At 46.1% G+C, this 13,696-nt stretch overlaps 1 protein-coding gene across 2 annotated transcripts in view; it reads left to right on the top strand.

Moving 5' to 3' along the window:
• Positions 1–359: 359 nt before the first annotated feature.
• pdss2 (decaprenyl diphosphate synthase subunit 2) overlaps positions 360–13,696 on the top strand; it is a 165,898-nt gene continuing 152,561 nt past the window's right edge. The window contains exons 1-2 of one of the 2 annotated variants that reach the window (XM_033021952.1): positions 360–417; positions 4,059–4,415. In XM_033021952.1, the coding sequence (XP_032877843.1) occupies positions 4,144–4,415 (272 nt within the window). In that variant the 5' untranslated portion in view covers positions 360–417; positions 4,059–4,143. Of the gene's footprint in view, positions 418–4,055; positions 4,416–13,696 lie in introns of both variants that reach the window. The other variant, XM_033021953.1, reaches the window with a different exon arrangement.

Genomic DNA, 13,696 nt, shown 5'->3' with positions numbered 1-13,696 from the left:
GGAAACACTTCTTCTGAAAGAGCAAGAGATGTAGACGGTGATATTGAGAGATGTGGAACAAATGAATTAAAGATATGCAAAAGAGTAACAGCGATCAAGGACAGGTGGAGCCCACGATGGTCCAGTGGTGGCTGTGCGCCAGGTGATACAGATACGTGTCTGTGTCATGCAATGTAGGAGCGTTCGGCCCATCGGCTCCGGGCCCGCGGGCTGCGGTTCCCCGACGACCGCCCGTCTCCATGGTTACGGCCCAGGCCCGTCTCCATGGTTACGGCCCAGGCCCGGTCTCCATGGTTACACCCAGGCCCGTCTCCATGGTTACGGCCAAGCTTCACACTTTACGGCCGTTAGCCGGCCCCGCTTGGCGACGGTCCCGCCGTGTTCTGGATTCGATGCAATGGCGGCGCTCACGAGATGGTGAGTCCCGGCTCCCGGCGCAGAGGGCAGCGGAGGGACAGGGACAAGCGCGGGGGGGGGAGGGGAGGGGAGAGAGACAAGAGAAGAGAGAAGAAGAGAGGAGGAGAGGGGAGGGCGAGGGGAAGAGGGGAGGAGAGGAGGAGAGGAGGAGAGGAGAGGAGAGGAGTTCAGGCGAGTCTGGATAGAGCGGTTGGAGATCTGGGGACGGGGGGACAAGAGGGTGTGGGGGACGGGGGGAGTCTGGGGAAAGGTGGTCCAGATAGAGGGGGTCCGTAGACAAGGGGATGGGCTCTGTGGAGAGGAGGTCCAGATAGGGAGATAGATACCTGGACTGGATCAAAGATCCTACAGCAAGATCAGCCATGAATGAATGGCGGTGCAGGCTCGAAGGGCCGAATGGCCTACTCCTGCACCTAATTTCTATGTTTCTATGTTTCTATTGCTATAGGATCTTTGGCCTGGATAAAGGAAGCATGGGGAAAGGGGGTCAGGATGGAAGGGGTCCGGGTGGAGGAGGAGGAGAGGAGGGGAGGGTCTGGGGACAGGCGAGTATGAAGTGAGGGGACCCAGGGAGATGGGTGGGGGAAGGTGTCTTGCCGAGGGGTGGGAAGGTAGAGGTTTAAGTTTATTATTGTCACATGTACCGTGGTGCAGAGAAAAGCTATGCTTTGAATGCTATCCAAACAGATCAGATATGCCATACACACATACGATCAGTTCAACTCAAGTACAATAGATACAACAGGTGGGCTTTGGGAGGCCATGGATGCTACAGGTGTTGGGTGCTGGCGAGCAGCTCGGTGGATCAGCTCTCCGGTGCCCCGACCTGAAATGTTGCATGTCCATTCCCACCTCAGATGCTGCCTGACCCACTGAGTTCCTCCAGCACTTTATTGTTTTGCTCTCTGGCTTCGGGCAGAGTTGGGAGACTGACTTGCCTTTTGTGGTCACAGAAAGTTCAGTGTTTATAGTTCATGTTCATAATTGATAGGAGTAGAATTAGGCCATTCGGCCCATCAAGTCTACTGCCATTCAATCGCGGCTGATCTATCTTTCCCTCTCAACCCCATTCTCGTGTCTTCTTCCCATAACCACTGACATCTCTACAGCTTAATATAAGCATGAATAAAGGACGTTTTCAATAGAAAAAGCAAGATGTTCAATAATTTATTGAACTATTACATTTTGATTATATTATCTGTGTATATGGGCCTGTAAGGCTGCAATAAGAAATAATTTCATTGTTCTGTTGTGGGTACAAGATAATTAAACACTCGTGGAAAGAGGCATGGTTATTCTTTCAGGTTGAAGTTCAACATAACTTCTCTAAAGTAAGATGTTTAGTGCAGACAGTCTCTGGGTTACATTCATGAGAACTGTTCATAAACTCATTTTACTGTGTTATAAATGAGCAATTACAATGAGGATTGATTAATACAGACACTTATTTATTCTCTTTCGCCTTTGTGGAGTTGCAATGGTTCAGAATTACCCTGCTCCACATCCAGTGAGTGGCCTTAAAGTTTCAATAGATGTTACAGTGATAAAATATTATATGATTGTTAATAAGAGATTGTCTCTTCTGTTTCCAAAGCTTATAGCTCATGAGATCTCATGTTGTGAATAATGTTGGCTCTTTGAAAAGATTACATACAAACAATTTTTTTCAAGAATGGAGTTTTTTGAATGAAGATGTAGCATTTCTGCAACTCACTTTCCTTTCTTGAAGTTTTCTTTAAACGTTCAGGGGAGAATTTGCACATATTAGGCAAATAGGATTTCCGTACGTCAAGTCTTCAGTAGCCTTCCTATATAAAGTCTGGGTTGGTGCATGACCACGTGAAAAAGGGTCCCACCCTAAAAATTCACATATCCATGTTCTCCAGAGATGCTGCATGATCTGCTGAGTTACTCCAGTACTTTGTATCTATTTTTTAACATAAAGCACTGGTCTGGTGCATAGCTAGCATCATAGTAAGAAGATTATATATTAAAGGCCCATTTTAGAGAGTACATAGAACAGTACAGCACACGAACAAGCCCTTTGGCCCACAGTATTTGTGCTGAACATGATGCCAAGACAATCTCTTATCTGCCTGCACATAATCCATATCCCTCCATTCCCTGCATATCCATGTGCCTATCCAAAAGCCTCTTAAATGCCACTATTGCATCTGCCTCACAAACCAACCCTGGCTGCACATTTCAGGCACTCACTGTCCTCTGGGTAAAAAACACAGTTCCCCGCACATCACCTTTAAACTTTGCCCCTCTCACCTTAAAGCTATGCCCACTAGTCTTTCACATTTCCTGAGATGGTAGGGCCATGGAATCTGGTCTTTTAGCCATTCGCCGTATATTTGTCGTTACTACTTTCCCAATTTCACTAGTTTAGTTTAGTTTATTGTCACGTGTACTGAGGTACAGTAAAAAACTTTTTGGGGCATGCTAACCAGTCAGCAGAAAGACAATATCTGATTACAATCGTGCCGTCCACAGTGTAGGATACAGGATAAAGGGAAGAACATTTAATGGAAGAAATAGTCCAGTAAAGTCCAATTAAAGATAGTCCGAGGGTCTTCAATGAGGTAGATAGTAGGTCAGCACTGCTCTCCAGTTGTTGGTAGGATGGTTGAGTTGCCTGATAACAGCTGGTAAGAAACTGCCTCTGAATTTGGTGTACATTTTTACACCTCTGTACCTCTTGCCTGAGGGGAGAAGAGGGAGTGGTCGGGGTGAGATTTGTCCTAGATTATACTGCTGGCCTTTCCGAGGCAGCGTGAAGTGTAGATGGAGTCAATTGAAGGGAGGTTGGTTTGTGGGATGGTCTGTGTTGCGTCCACAATTCTCTGCAATTTCTTGCAGTCTTGAATGGAGATCAAGTCCTCTTCACCACCAACCGTGGCATCGTGTTTCAGGCCTTGGGTAAAAAAGAAATTTGTCCTGCAAATCTCTTTTATACTTTGCTCCTCTCACCTTAAGGTTGTGCCCTAGCGTGTTTTAATTTTCCATCCTGGGGAAAAGATTCTGACTACTGGTGCTGTCTGTACTGAGTTTGTATGTTCTCCCTCTGTTCGCCACCTCCAACGGGATCCCACCACTGGCCACATCTTCCCATCTCCTCACCATTTGGCTTTCCGCAGAGACCACTCCCTCCGTAACTCCCTGGTCAATTCGGCCCTTCCCACCCAAACCACCCTCTCTCCTGGCACTTTCCCTTGTAACCAAGGATGAGGGGCGATCTTGGAGAGGTGTACAAAATAATGGGAGGAATACATCGAGTCTCTTGCCCAGAGTAGGGGAATGGGGAACCAGGGGACATAGGTTTAAAGTGAGGGGGGAAAGATTTAATAGGAACCTGAGGGGTAATTTTTTTACAAAATGTGTGGTGGGTGCATGGAACAAGCTGATGGAGTAGGTAGTTAAGGCAGGCACTATTGTTTAAGAAACATTTAGATAGGTACATGGATAGGACAGGTTTAGAGGGATATGGGCCAAATGTAGGTTGGTGGGACAAGTGTGGATGGGACATGTTGGTCGGTGTGGACAAGTATGGACAAAGGGCTGTTTCCACACTGTATGACTCTCAAAGAGATATTGCAAACAAAGTTGATTAAAGATCTATTTTTTTTGCTTAGCAGGATCCATTCATGACATTTTTCCCCGGCTTTTAACGTGGATCCAGGAGTGCCCCGTTTTCAACGTGTGAAGTTAACCGGTTCCTAGATGTCTGCGCTCCACACCTCCAGCCTGTTACTGGCACTGAGGAGATTGAAGTATGGACCTGCTCTGGCCGCTGCTTTTAGTCACGGCCACAGACTGCACTCGACTACATCCCCTTCCTCTTGGACTAAGGTGGTGTCTGAGGCAGAGAAGATCGTTGGGTACCCCACCTCCTTTATGAGCCTGCGCTGCCTGCTCAGCGACGAGTTGAGCAACATCGCCCTTAATGTCAGGAAATTGGTCGGGACTAAGCATCCTTTAATATCTACAGCCAGGTAAAAAATATAGCTGGATTAAATCTAGGACATGTGAACGGTGTCAAGATGGTTGACCTTTATGGTTGGTTTTGAGTGATATATTTTGATGTTGTTAAAGATAGCGGAGTCAGGGGATATGGGGAGAAGGCAGGAAAGGGGTACTGATTGGGGATGATCAGCCATGATCACATTAAATGGCGGTGCTGGCTCGAAGGGCCGAATGGCCTACTCCTGCACCTATTGTCTATTTCTATTCTTCTTCTTCTTGCATATGGCGTGCACAGCCTAAAGTTGTAGGACAACTTGTTCTATTTGATCTTACTTGATTGTGCACGCCAGGTTCATTGCATTCGTCGAAACAGGGCGGATCACGTGAAGGTTGCAATCTTCCACCCCGTCTATTGTCTATTGATGTTCTTTGACATATCCAGGAAAATAATTCAAAATGTAAAGGCCTTTTGCATGTCGACGTTTTCATTGGATTAGAAAAGGTGAATAAGCCAGGAAGTTTAAAAAGCAAGATGCTAATTATAAGCAACTGCAGATGGTAGTTTATAAAAAAAATACACAAAATGCTGAAGTAACTTGGCGAGTCAGGCAGCATCTCTGGGGAGAAATCGATAGGTGAGGTTTCGGGTCAGGACCCTTAAAGGGGCGGAGACCCGGGTTTGATTCTGACTACGGGTGCTGTCTGCACGAGTTTGTACCTTCTCCCCGTGACCTTCATGAGTTTGGTCAGGTTTCCTCCCTCACTCCAAAGACGTACAGGTTTGTAGGCTAATGGCCTTGGTATAATTGTAAATCACAATACACACAATACACACATAATACAATACAATTTATTTGTCACTTGAACCTCATAGAGGCTCAAATGAAATGTTGTTTCTGCAGTCATACACACAAGATAAAAAGACCCAAGACACAACACAATTTACACAGACATCCATCACAGCGCATCTCCTCCTCGCTGTGATGAAAGGCAAAAAAACTTATCTCTCCGCTGCACTCCCCATTCCCCTCCCGATGTCAGAGTTAAAGTCCCCGGCAAGGCTCTAGCAAGGCCGCGCTCCGGGTCTTGTTGTTGGAGCCCCCGGCGGGCTCTAGCAAAGTCCCGCAGCCGTTGAAGCCGCGCCGGGCGATGATGTAAGGCCCCGCTCCAGGTCATCCTCGACCCTGCGACTCGGGCGGGTGAAGTCGCCGTTGCGGAAGCCCCGAAAAGCGGTCTCCCAGCAGGGACCCGCGGGCTCCAGGTGTCATTGTCCACCGGACCTGCGGTAAGCCTCCGAATCCCCGGGGTCGGGTCGCAGCCGAGCGCCACCACAGCTCCACCCGCTCCGAAGCCGGCCAGCTCCATGATGGTGAGTAGGTCCGCAGCTCCGCGACTGGAGCCCCAGGTCGTTCCGGTTGGAGGCCGCTCCACGTTGCAGCCCCAATGACAACGGAGACCCGACAGGGAAAAGGTCGGGTTCTCCCTGCAGGGGAAAGATTTTAAAAGTTTCCCGCCCCCCCCCCAACACACACACACACACACACACACACACACATACCCCATCAAAAATAAATAAAAACTACATTAAAACGGGACCAAAAATAACAAAAAGACAAACGGACTGCAGAGGCCGCAGCGACGTGAGTCGTGCCGCCCACCGTTACTCCACATTGTCCCTAGTGTGTGTGTACGATAGTGTTAGTGTGCGGGGATAGCTGGTCGGCGCAGACGCGGTGGGCTGAAGGGCCTGTTTCCGCACTGTATCTTTAAACCAAACTAAAAAACGAAACAATTCTGGGACTAGCACGCAGAGAGTTGCCAGGCTTGGGCACCATCTTGACCTCGGAAGGCTGTAGATTAGTCCCCAACAGCAGCATTTATCCTTCTGCCATCTGTGTACATCTCTGGTCATTGGTCTGTGGGTGGCAATATATGCCCTCATTGCTAGTTGTGTCACTTAACTGTACAGCAATTCCCAAGCTGGGAATGGGTGGTGTAGTGTTAATGCTGAACATTAACATTGGAGACTAACATTGAAGTAATTTAAAAAACATGTACAAAAGCAAATATAAAATATATATTTGTTCTCAAGCTTTTACCAGGGGAGCTCTGATTTATTAACAGGAGGAGTCCATGGCATTAGTTTAATTTAGAGATACAGTTCGGAAACAGGCCTTTCGGCCCACCGAGTCCACTCCAACCAGCGATCCCCCTGTACACCAGCACTATCCTACACACTAGGGACAAATAACAATCTGAAGCCAATTAACCTACAAACCTGTATATTTTTGGAATGTGTGAGGAAATGTGAGCACCCAGAGAGTTTATTTGTACATTAAGGGAAAAAGAGTAACTAGAGTGAAAAAGGGAACCCCAGGAATCAAAGTGATCATCTTTGTGTGGAGCTGCAGGAAATGGGCAAGGTCCTTAATGAGTATTTGGTGCAGTCAATGGAAGTATCTTGAGGGTAGTCAGGGTAGGAGGTGCTGAAGGTCCTGAAGTGTATGAAGATAAACAAATCTCCCGGGTCTGATCAGATATATCCAAGGACACTGGGAAGCTAGAGAGGAAATTGCAGGAGCCCTGGCTGAGATTTATGAGTCGGCATTAAATACGGGTGAGGTACTGGAAGAGGGAGGTCAATGTTGTGCCTCTATTTATGAAGGGCTGCAAAGAAAAGCCTGAGAACTATAGGCCGGTAAGTCTAACATATGTGATTGGAGAGTTATCAGAGAGTATTCTGAGGGGTAAGATATGCATGCATTTAGATAGCCAAGGGCTGATTAGGGAGAGTCAGCATGGTTTTGTGTGTTGGGAGAGCAAGTCTCACGAATCTGATTGTTTTTTTGAAGACATGACCAAAAAAGGGTTGATCTGTGCAGAGCGGTAGACATCGTATATATGGATTTCAGCAAGTCATTGGTAGGTGGGCCATATTGGTTGGCATGGGCAAGTTGGGCCGAAGGGCCTGTCTCCATGCTGTATGACTCTGATTCATCAATAGCTCATCATGAAAATGTCTGGATAAGTATCGGTTTAGGTTTATTATTATATTCATAAGGATGAGGGGAGACCTCATTGAAACTTACCGAATAGCTAAAGCCTGGATAGAGTGAATGTGGTGAGGATCTGGAGAGTCTCGGCCCAGAAGGCATAGCCTCAGGATAAAAGGACGTTCCGTTAGCAAGGAGATGAGGAGGATTTTCTTTAGTCAGTGGGTGTGAATCTGTGGAATATTTTGCCACAGAAGGCTGGGGAGGCCAAGTCAAAGTATATATTATAGGGCGGAGATTGACAAATTCTTGATTAGTACAAGTGTCGGGGGCTATGGGGAGAAGGCAGGAGAATGGGAAGATAGATCAGCCTTGATTGAATGGCGGAATAAACTTGGTGGGCCTAATGGCCTAATTCTGCTCCTATATCTTATGAACTTATTATGTGTTTAAGAAAGAACTGCAGATGCTGGAAAAGTCGAAGGTAGACAAAAATGCTGGAGAAACTCAGCGGGTGAGGCAGCATCTATGGAGCGAAGGAATAGGTGAAGTTTTGGGTCGAGACCCTTCATCAGACTGAAACATAGAAACATAGAAACATAGAAATTAGGTGCAGGAGTATGCCATTCGGCCCTTCGAGCCTGCACCGCCATTCAATATGATCATGGCTGATCATCCAACTCAGTATCCCGTACCTGCCTTCTCTCCATACCCTCTGATCCCCTTAGCCACAAGGGCCACATCTAACTCCCTCTTAAATATAGCCAATGAACTGGCCTCGACTACCCTCTGTGGCAGGGAGTTCCAGAGATTCACCACTCTCTGTGTGAAAAAAGTTCTTCTCATCTCGGTTTTAAAGGATTTCCCCCTTATCCTTAAGCTGTGACCCCTTGTCCTGGACTTCCCCAACATCGGGAGCAATCTTCCTGCATCTAGCCTGTCCAACCCCTTGAGAATTTTGTAAGTTTCTATAAGATCCCCCCTCAATCTCCTAAATTCTAGAGAGTATAAACCAAGTCTATCCAGTCTTTCTTCATAAGACAGTCCTGACATCCCAGGAATCAGTCTGGTGAACCTTCTCTGCACTCCCTCTATGGCAATAATGTCCTTCCTCAGATTTGGAGACCAAAACTGTACGCAATACTCCAGGTGTGGTCTCACCAAGACCCTGTACAACTGCAGTAAAACCTCCCTGCTCCTATACTCAAATCCTTTTGCTATGAAAGCTAACATACCATTCGCTTTCTTCACTGCCTGCTGCACCTGCATGCCCACTTTCAATGACTGGTGTACCATGACACCCAGGTCTCGCTGCATCTCCCCTTTTCCTAGTCGGCCACCATTTAGATAATAGTCTGCTTTCCTGTTTTTGCCACCAAAATGGATAACCTCACATTTATCCACATTATACTGCATCTGCCAAACATTTGCCCACTCACCCAGCCTATCCAAGTCACCTTGCAGACTCCTAGCATCCTCCTCACAGCTAACACTGCCCCCCAGCTTAGTGTCATCCGCAAACTTGGAGATATTGCCTTCAATTCCCTCATCCAGATCATTAATATATATTGTAAATAGCTGGGGTCCCAGCACTGAGCCTTGCGGTACCCCACTAGTCACTGCCTGCCATTGTGAAAAGGACCCGTTTACTCCTACTCTTTGCTTCCTGTTTGCCAGCCAGTTCTCTATCCACATCAATACTGAACCCCCAATGCCGTGTGCTTTAAGTTTGTAAACTAATCTCTTATGTGGGACCTTGTCGAAAGCCTTCTGGAAGTCCAGATACACCACATCCACTGGTTCTCCCCTATCCACGCTACTAGTTACATCCTCGAAAAATTCTATAAGATTCGTCAGACATGATTTACCTTTTGTAAATCCATGCTGACTTTGTCCAATGATTTCACCACTTTCCAAATGTGCTGCTATCCCATCTTTAATAACTGACTCTAGCAGTTTCCCCACTACCGATGTTAGACTAACTGGTCTGTAATTCCCCGTTTTCTCTCTCCCTCCCTTCTTAAAAAGTGGGGTTACGTTTGCTACCAGCCAATCCTCAGGAACTACTCCAGAATCTAAAGAGTTTTGAAAGATTATTACTAATGCATCCACTATTTCTGGAGCTACTTCCTTAAGTACTCTGGGATGCAGCCTATCTGGCCCTGGGGATTTATCGGCCTTTAATCCATTTAATTTACCCAACACCACTTCCCGGCTAACCTGGATTTCACTCAATTCCTCCAACTCCTTTGACCCGCGGTCCCCTGCTATTTCCGGCAGATTATTTATGTCTTCCTTAGTGAAGACGGAACCAAAGTAGTTATTCAATTGGTCCGCCATATCCTTGTTCCCCATGATCAACTCACCCGTTTCTGACTGCAAGGGACCTACATTTGTTTTAACTAATCTCTTTCTTTTCACATATCTATAAAAACGTTTGCAGTCAGTTTTTATGTTCCCTGCCAGTTTTCTTTCATAATCTATTTTTCCTTTCCTAATTAAGCCCTTTGTACTCCTCTGCTGGTCTCTGAATTTCTCCCAGTCCTCCGGTATGCTGCTTTTTCTGGCTAATTTGTACGCATCATCCTTCGCTTTGATACTATCCCTGATTTCCCTTGTTATCCACGGATGCACTACCTTCCCTGATTTATTCTTTTGCCAAACTGGGATGAACAATTTTTGTAGTTCATCCATGCAGCCTTTAAATGTCTTCCATTGCATATCCACCGTCAACCCTTTTAGAATTAATTGCCAGTCAATCTTGGCCAATTCACGTCTCATACCCTCAAAGTTACCTTTCTTTAAGTTCAGAACCATTGTTTCTGAATTAACAATGTCACTCTCCATCCTAATGAAGAACTCAACCATATTATGGTCACTCTTGCCCAAGGGGGCACGTACAACAAGACTGCTAACTAACCCTTCCTCATTACTCAATACCCAGTCTAAAATAGCCTGCTCTCTCGTTGGTTCCTCTACATGTTGATTTAGATAACTATCCCGCATACATTCCAAAAAATCCTCTTCCTCAGCACCCCTGCCAATTTGATTCACCCAATCTATATGTAGATTGAAGTCACCCATTATAACGGTTTTGCCTTTGTCGCACGCATTTCTAATTTCCTGTTTGATACCATCTCCAACTTCACTACTACTGTTAGGTGGCCTGTACACAACACCCACCAGCGTTTTCTGCCCCTTAGTGTTTCGCAGCTCTACCCATACCGATTCCACATCCTGCAAACTAATGTCCTTCCTTTCCATTGCGTTAATCTCCTCTCTAATCAGCAACGCTACCCCACCTCCTTTTCCTTTCTCTCTATCCCTCCTGAATATTGAATATCCCTGGATGTTCAGCTCCCAGCCTTGGTCACCCTGGAGCCATTTCTCCGTGATCCCAACTATATCATAGTCATTAATAGCTATCTGCACATTCAACTCATCCACCTTATTACGAATGCTCCTTGCATTGAGACACAAAGCCTTCAGGCTTGTTTTTACAACACTCTTACCCCTTATACAATTTTGTTGAAAAGTGGCCCTTTTTGATTTTTGCCCTGGATTTTCCGGCCTGCCACTTTTACTTTTCACCTTGCTACCTATTGCTTCTACCCTCATTTTACACCCCTCTGTCTCTACGCCCACACATTTAAGAAACCCTTTCCCTTTAACTCCATCCTCCACTAGCCCATTCGACACCCCACCCCCCTTATTCAGTTTAAAACCACCCGTGTAGCAGTGGCAAACCTGCCTGCCAGAATGCTGGTCCCACACCTGTTAAGATGCAATCCGTCCGTTTTGTACAGTTCCCCCTTACCCCAAAACAGATCCCAGTGATCTAAGAATCTAAATCCCTGCCCCGTGCACCAGTTCCTCAGCCACACGTTCAGGTCCCGTATCTCCCTGTTCCTGCTCTCGCCAGCACGAGGAACTGGAAGCAAACCGGAGATAACAACCCTGGAGGTCCTGCTTTTCAGCATTTTTCCGAGCTCTCTAAAGTCACGCTGCAGAATATTCATCCCCTTCTTTCCGACATCGTTTGTGCCGACATGCACTACCACTTCCGGATGTTCACCTTCGCCCTTGAGGATTTTCTGCACTCTGTCCGTGACATCCTGGATCCTGGCACCAGGTAGGCAGCACACCATCCTCGCATCCCGTCTGTTGCCGCAGAAACCCCTGTCCGTACCTCTCACAATGAAGAAGGGTCTCGAGCCGAAACGTCACCTATTCCTTCGCTCCATAAATGCTGCCTCACCCGCTGAGTTTCTCCAACTTATTATGTGTAGTGAGGTACAGTGAAAGGCCTTTGTGTGCTATCCAATCAAATATAATAATACTATACAGGAATGCACTCTTGCCAAATACAATCAAGAAAAATACCGCAATGCAGAAAATACTTTCTCAGCATTGTAGCATAATTTTTGCAGATAAAATGTTCAATGTCCTCAATGAGGTAGGTTGGAGAATTGAGACTGTACTTTGCCATATGGAAGGACTGTTCAGAAGTCTGATAACGGAGGGAAAGAAACTGTACCTGTGTCTGGTGGTGCGCGCTTTCAAGCTATTGCATCTTCTGTCGGATGGGAGGGGGGAAAAGGAATGACTGGGGTGGGGAGTGTAGATGGAGTCAATAGTGGGGAGTCTGGTCTGTGTGATGGACTGGGCTACATCGACATCCAGGAATGCATTGTGACTAAAGGGCCTGTCCCTCTTGGCGATTTTTGCCGGCGTCATATCAGTGTTGCCAAAAGATTTTGAACATTTCAAAATCCAGCAGCGACAAAAAAGTAGTTGCGACACTTGAAAAAAACCTGCGCGTCACGCGTCATCACGCAGCGTCATGCCGCATCACGCCGCGTATATTTTGGTGACCTGATACGTCAGTCAATGATGCCGGCAGTCGCCAAAAAAATCGCCAAGTGGGACAGGCCCATAAGACCAGATTGGCAAATAGAGTAAAATACAGGTTGAACAATATAAACTGGATTTGACATTAGAAGAGATTACATAGAGGGATGACCTCATATTGGTGAGGGGTGACTACTGAAGGTTGGAAGACTTTAAGGATATTAAGGACGGGTCTCACCCTGGCCACTCCCTCCTCTCCCCTCTCCCATCAGTCAAGAGGTACAGAAAATGTGAAACTGGACACCTCTAGAGTCAGAGACAGTTTCTTCCCAGCAGTTCCCAGGCAACTGAACCATCCTATTAACAACTGCAGTGCAATCCTGAACTACTATCCACCTCATTGGTGACCCTTGGACTATGTTTAATTTGACTTTGCTGGACTTTATATTGCACTGAACCTTTTTCCCTTTATCACGTATCTGTACATTGTGGATGGCTCGATTGTAATCGTGTATTGTCTTTCTGCTGAACGGTGAGCACGTAACAAAAGCTTTTCACTGTACCGCATTACACATGACAATAAACTAAACTAAACAATAACCTGCAAATAAAATCATTCAGTTGCTTGCAGAACGTTTCTAGGGTGTGGTTTAAATTATTAGTTTCTAGCTTCAAATGGAGAGTTAAAAAAACAGATTTTTTTTGGAAGCAATGGAAAGTTTTTGAACTCTTCATCAAACAAGCACTGTATGTCAGTCGACTGTGAAGAATTTAAAAGCCATGAATGATGCTTGTTAATTATGTTCGTAAAGTGCAAAGGCAGGTTTATGGATTAAGGTCTCAATTTGCCCTGAACTTTGATCTGTGGAATAGGCTCAAATGGCGAAAAGGCTTATTCAATAGACAAATGTCGCTCTGCTAAGAACATTGCTACCCTTCAGTATTGTATGATACGAGCTGCCGGAGGAGGTAGTTGAGGCAGGGACTATAGGCATGTTTAAGAAGCAGTTACGCAGGTACCTGGATAGGACAGGTTTAGAGGGATATGGGCCAAACGCAGACTGGTGGGGCTTGTGTAGATGGGACATGTTGGTTGGTGTGGGCAAGTTGGGCTGAAGGGCTTGTTTCCACGCTGTATCACTCTCTGACTATAATTAAGGTGGTGATGGTTAATGTAAAATGACTGCAGGGTTCCATATATGACTGTTGCATGAAGATAGACACAAAATGCTGGAGTACCTCAGCGGGTCAGGCAGCATCTCTGGAGAAAAAGGATGGGTGGCCTTTTGGGTCTGAACTATTCTTCAGTCATGTCTATTGTGTGCATCAGTCTTGCTTCACAAATCTGCACATTTACCATTACACCTTGGAGTAGATTGCAAATGTAAATATTGTCTAAAACTCCCTTGGAGACATGATGCTTTTGCCCTCTAGAGATCGATCTGGCTGGATATTGTACTCTTGTC

This window comes from Amblyraja radiata, chromosome 5 (genome assembly GCF_010909765.2).
Source record: "Amblyraja radiata isolate CabotCenter1 chromosome 5, sAmbRad1.1.pri, whole genome shotgun sequence".
Lineage (NCBI taxonomy): Eukaryota > Metazoa > Chordata > Chondrichthyes > Rajiformes > Rajidae > Amblyraja > Amblyraja radiata.
This window is presented reverse-complemented; position numbering and strand designations above follow the sequence as displayed.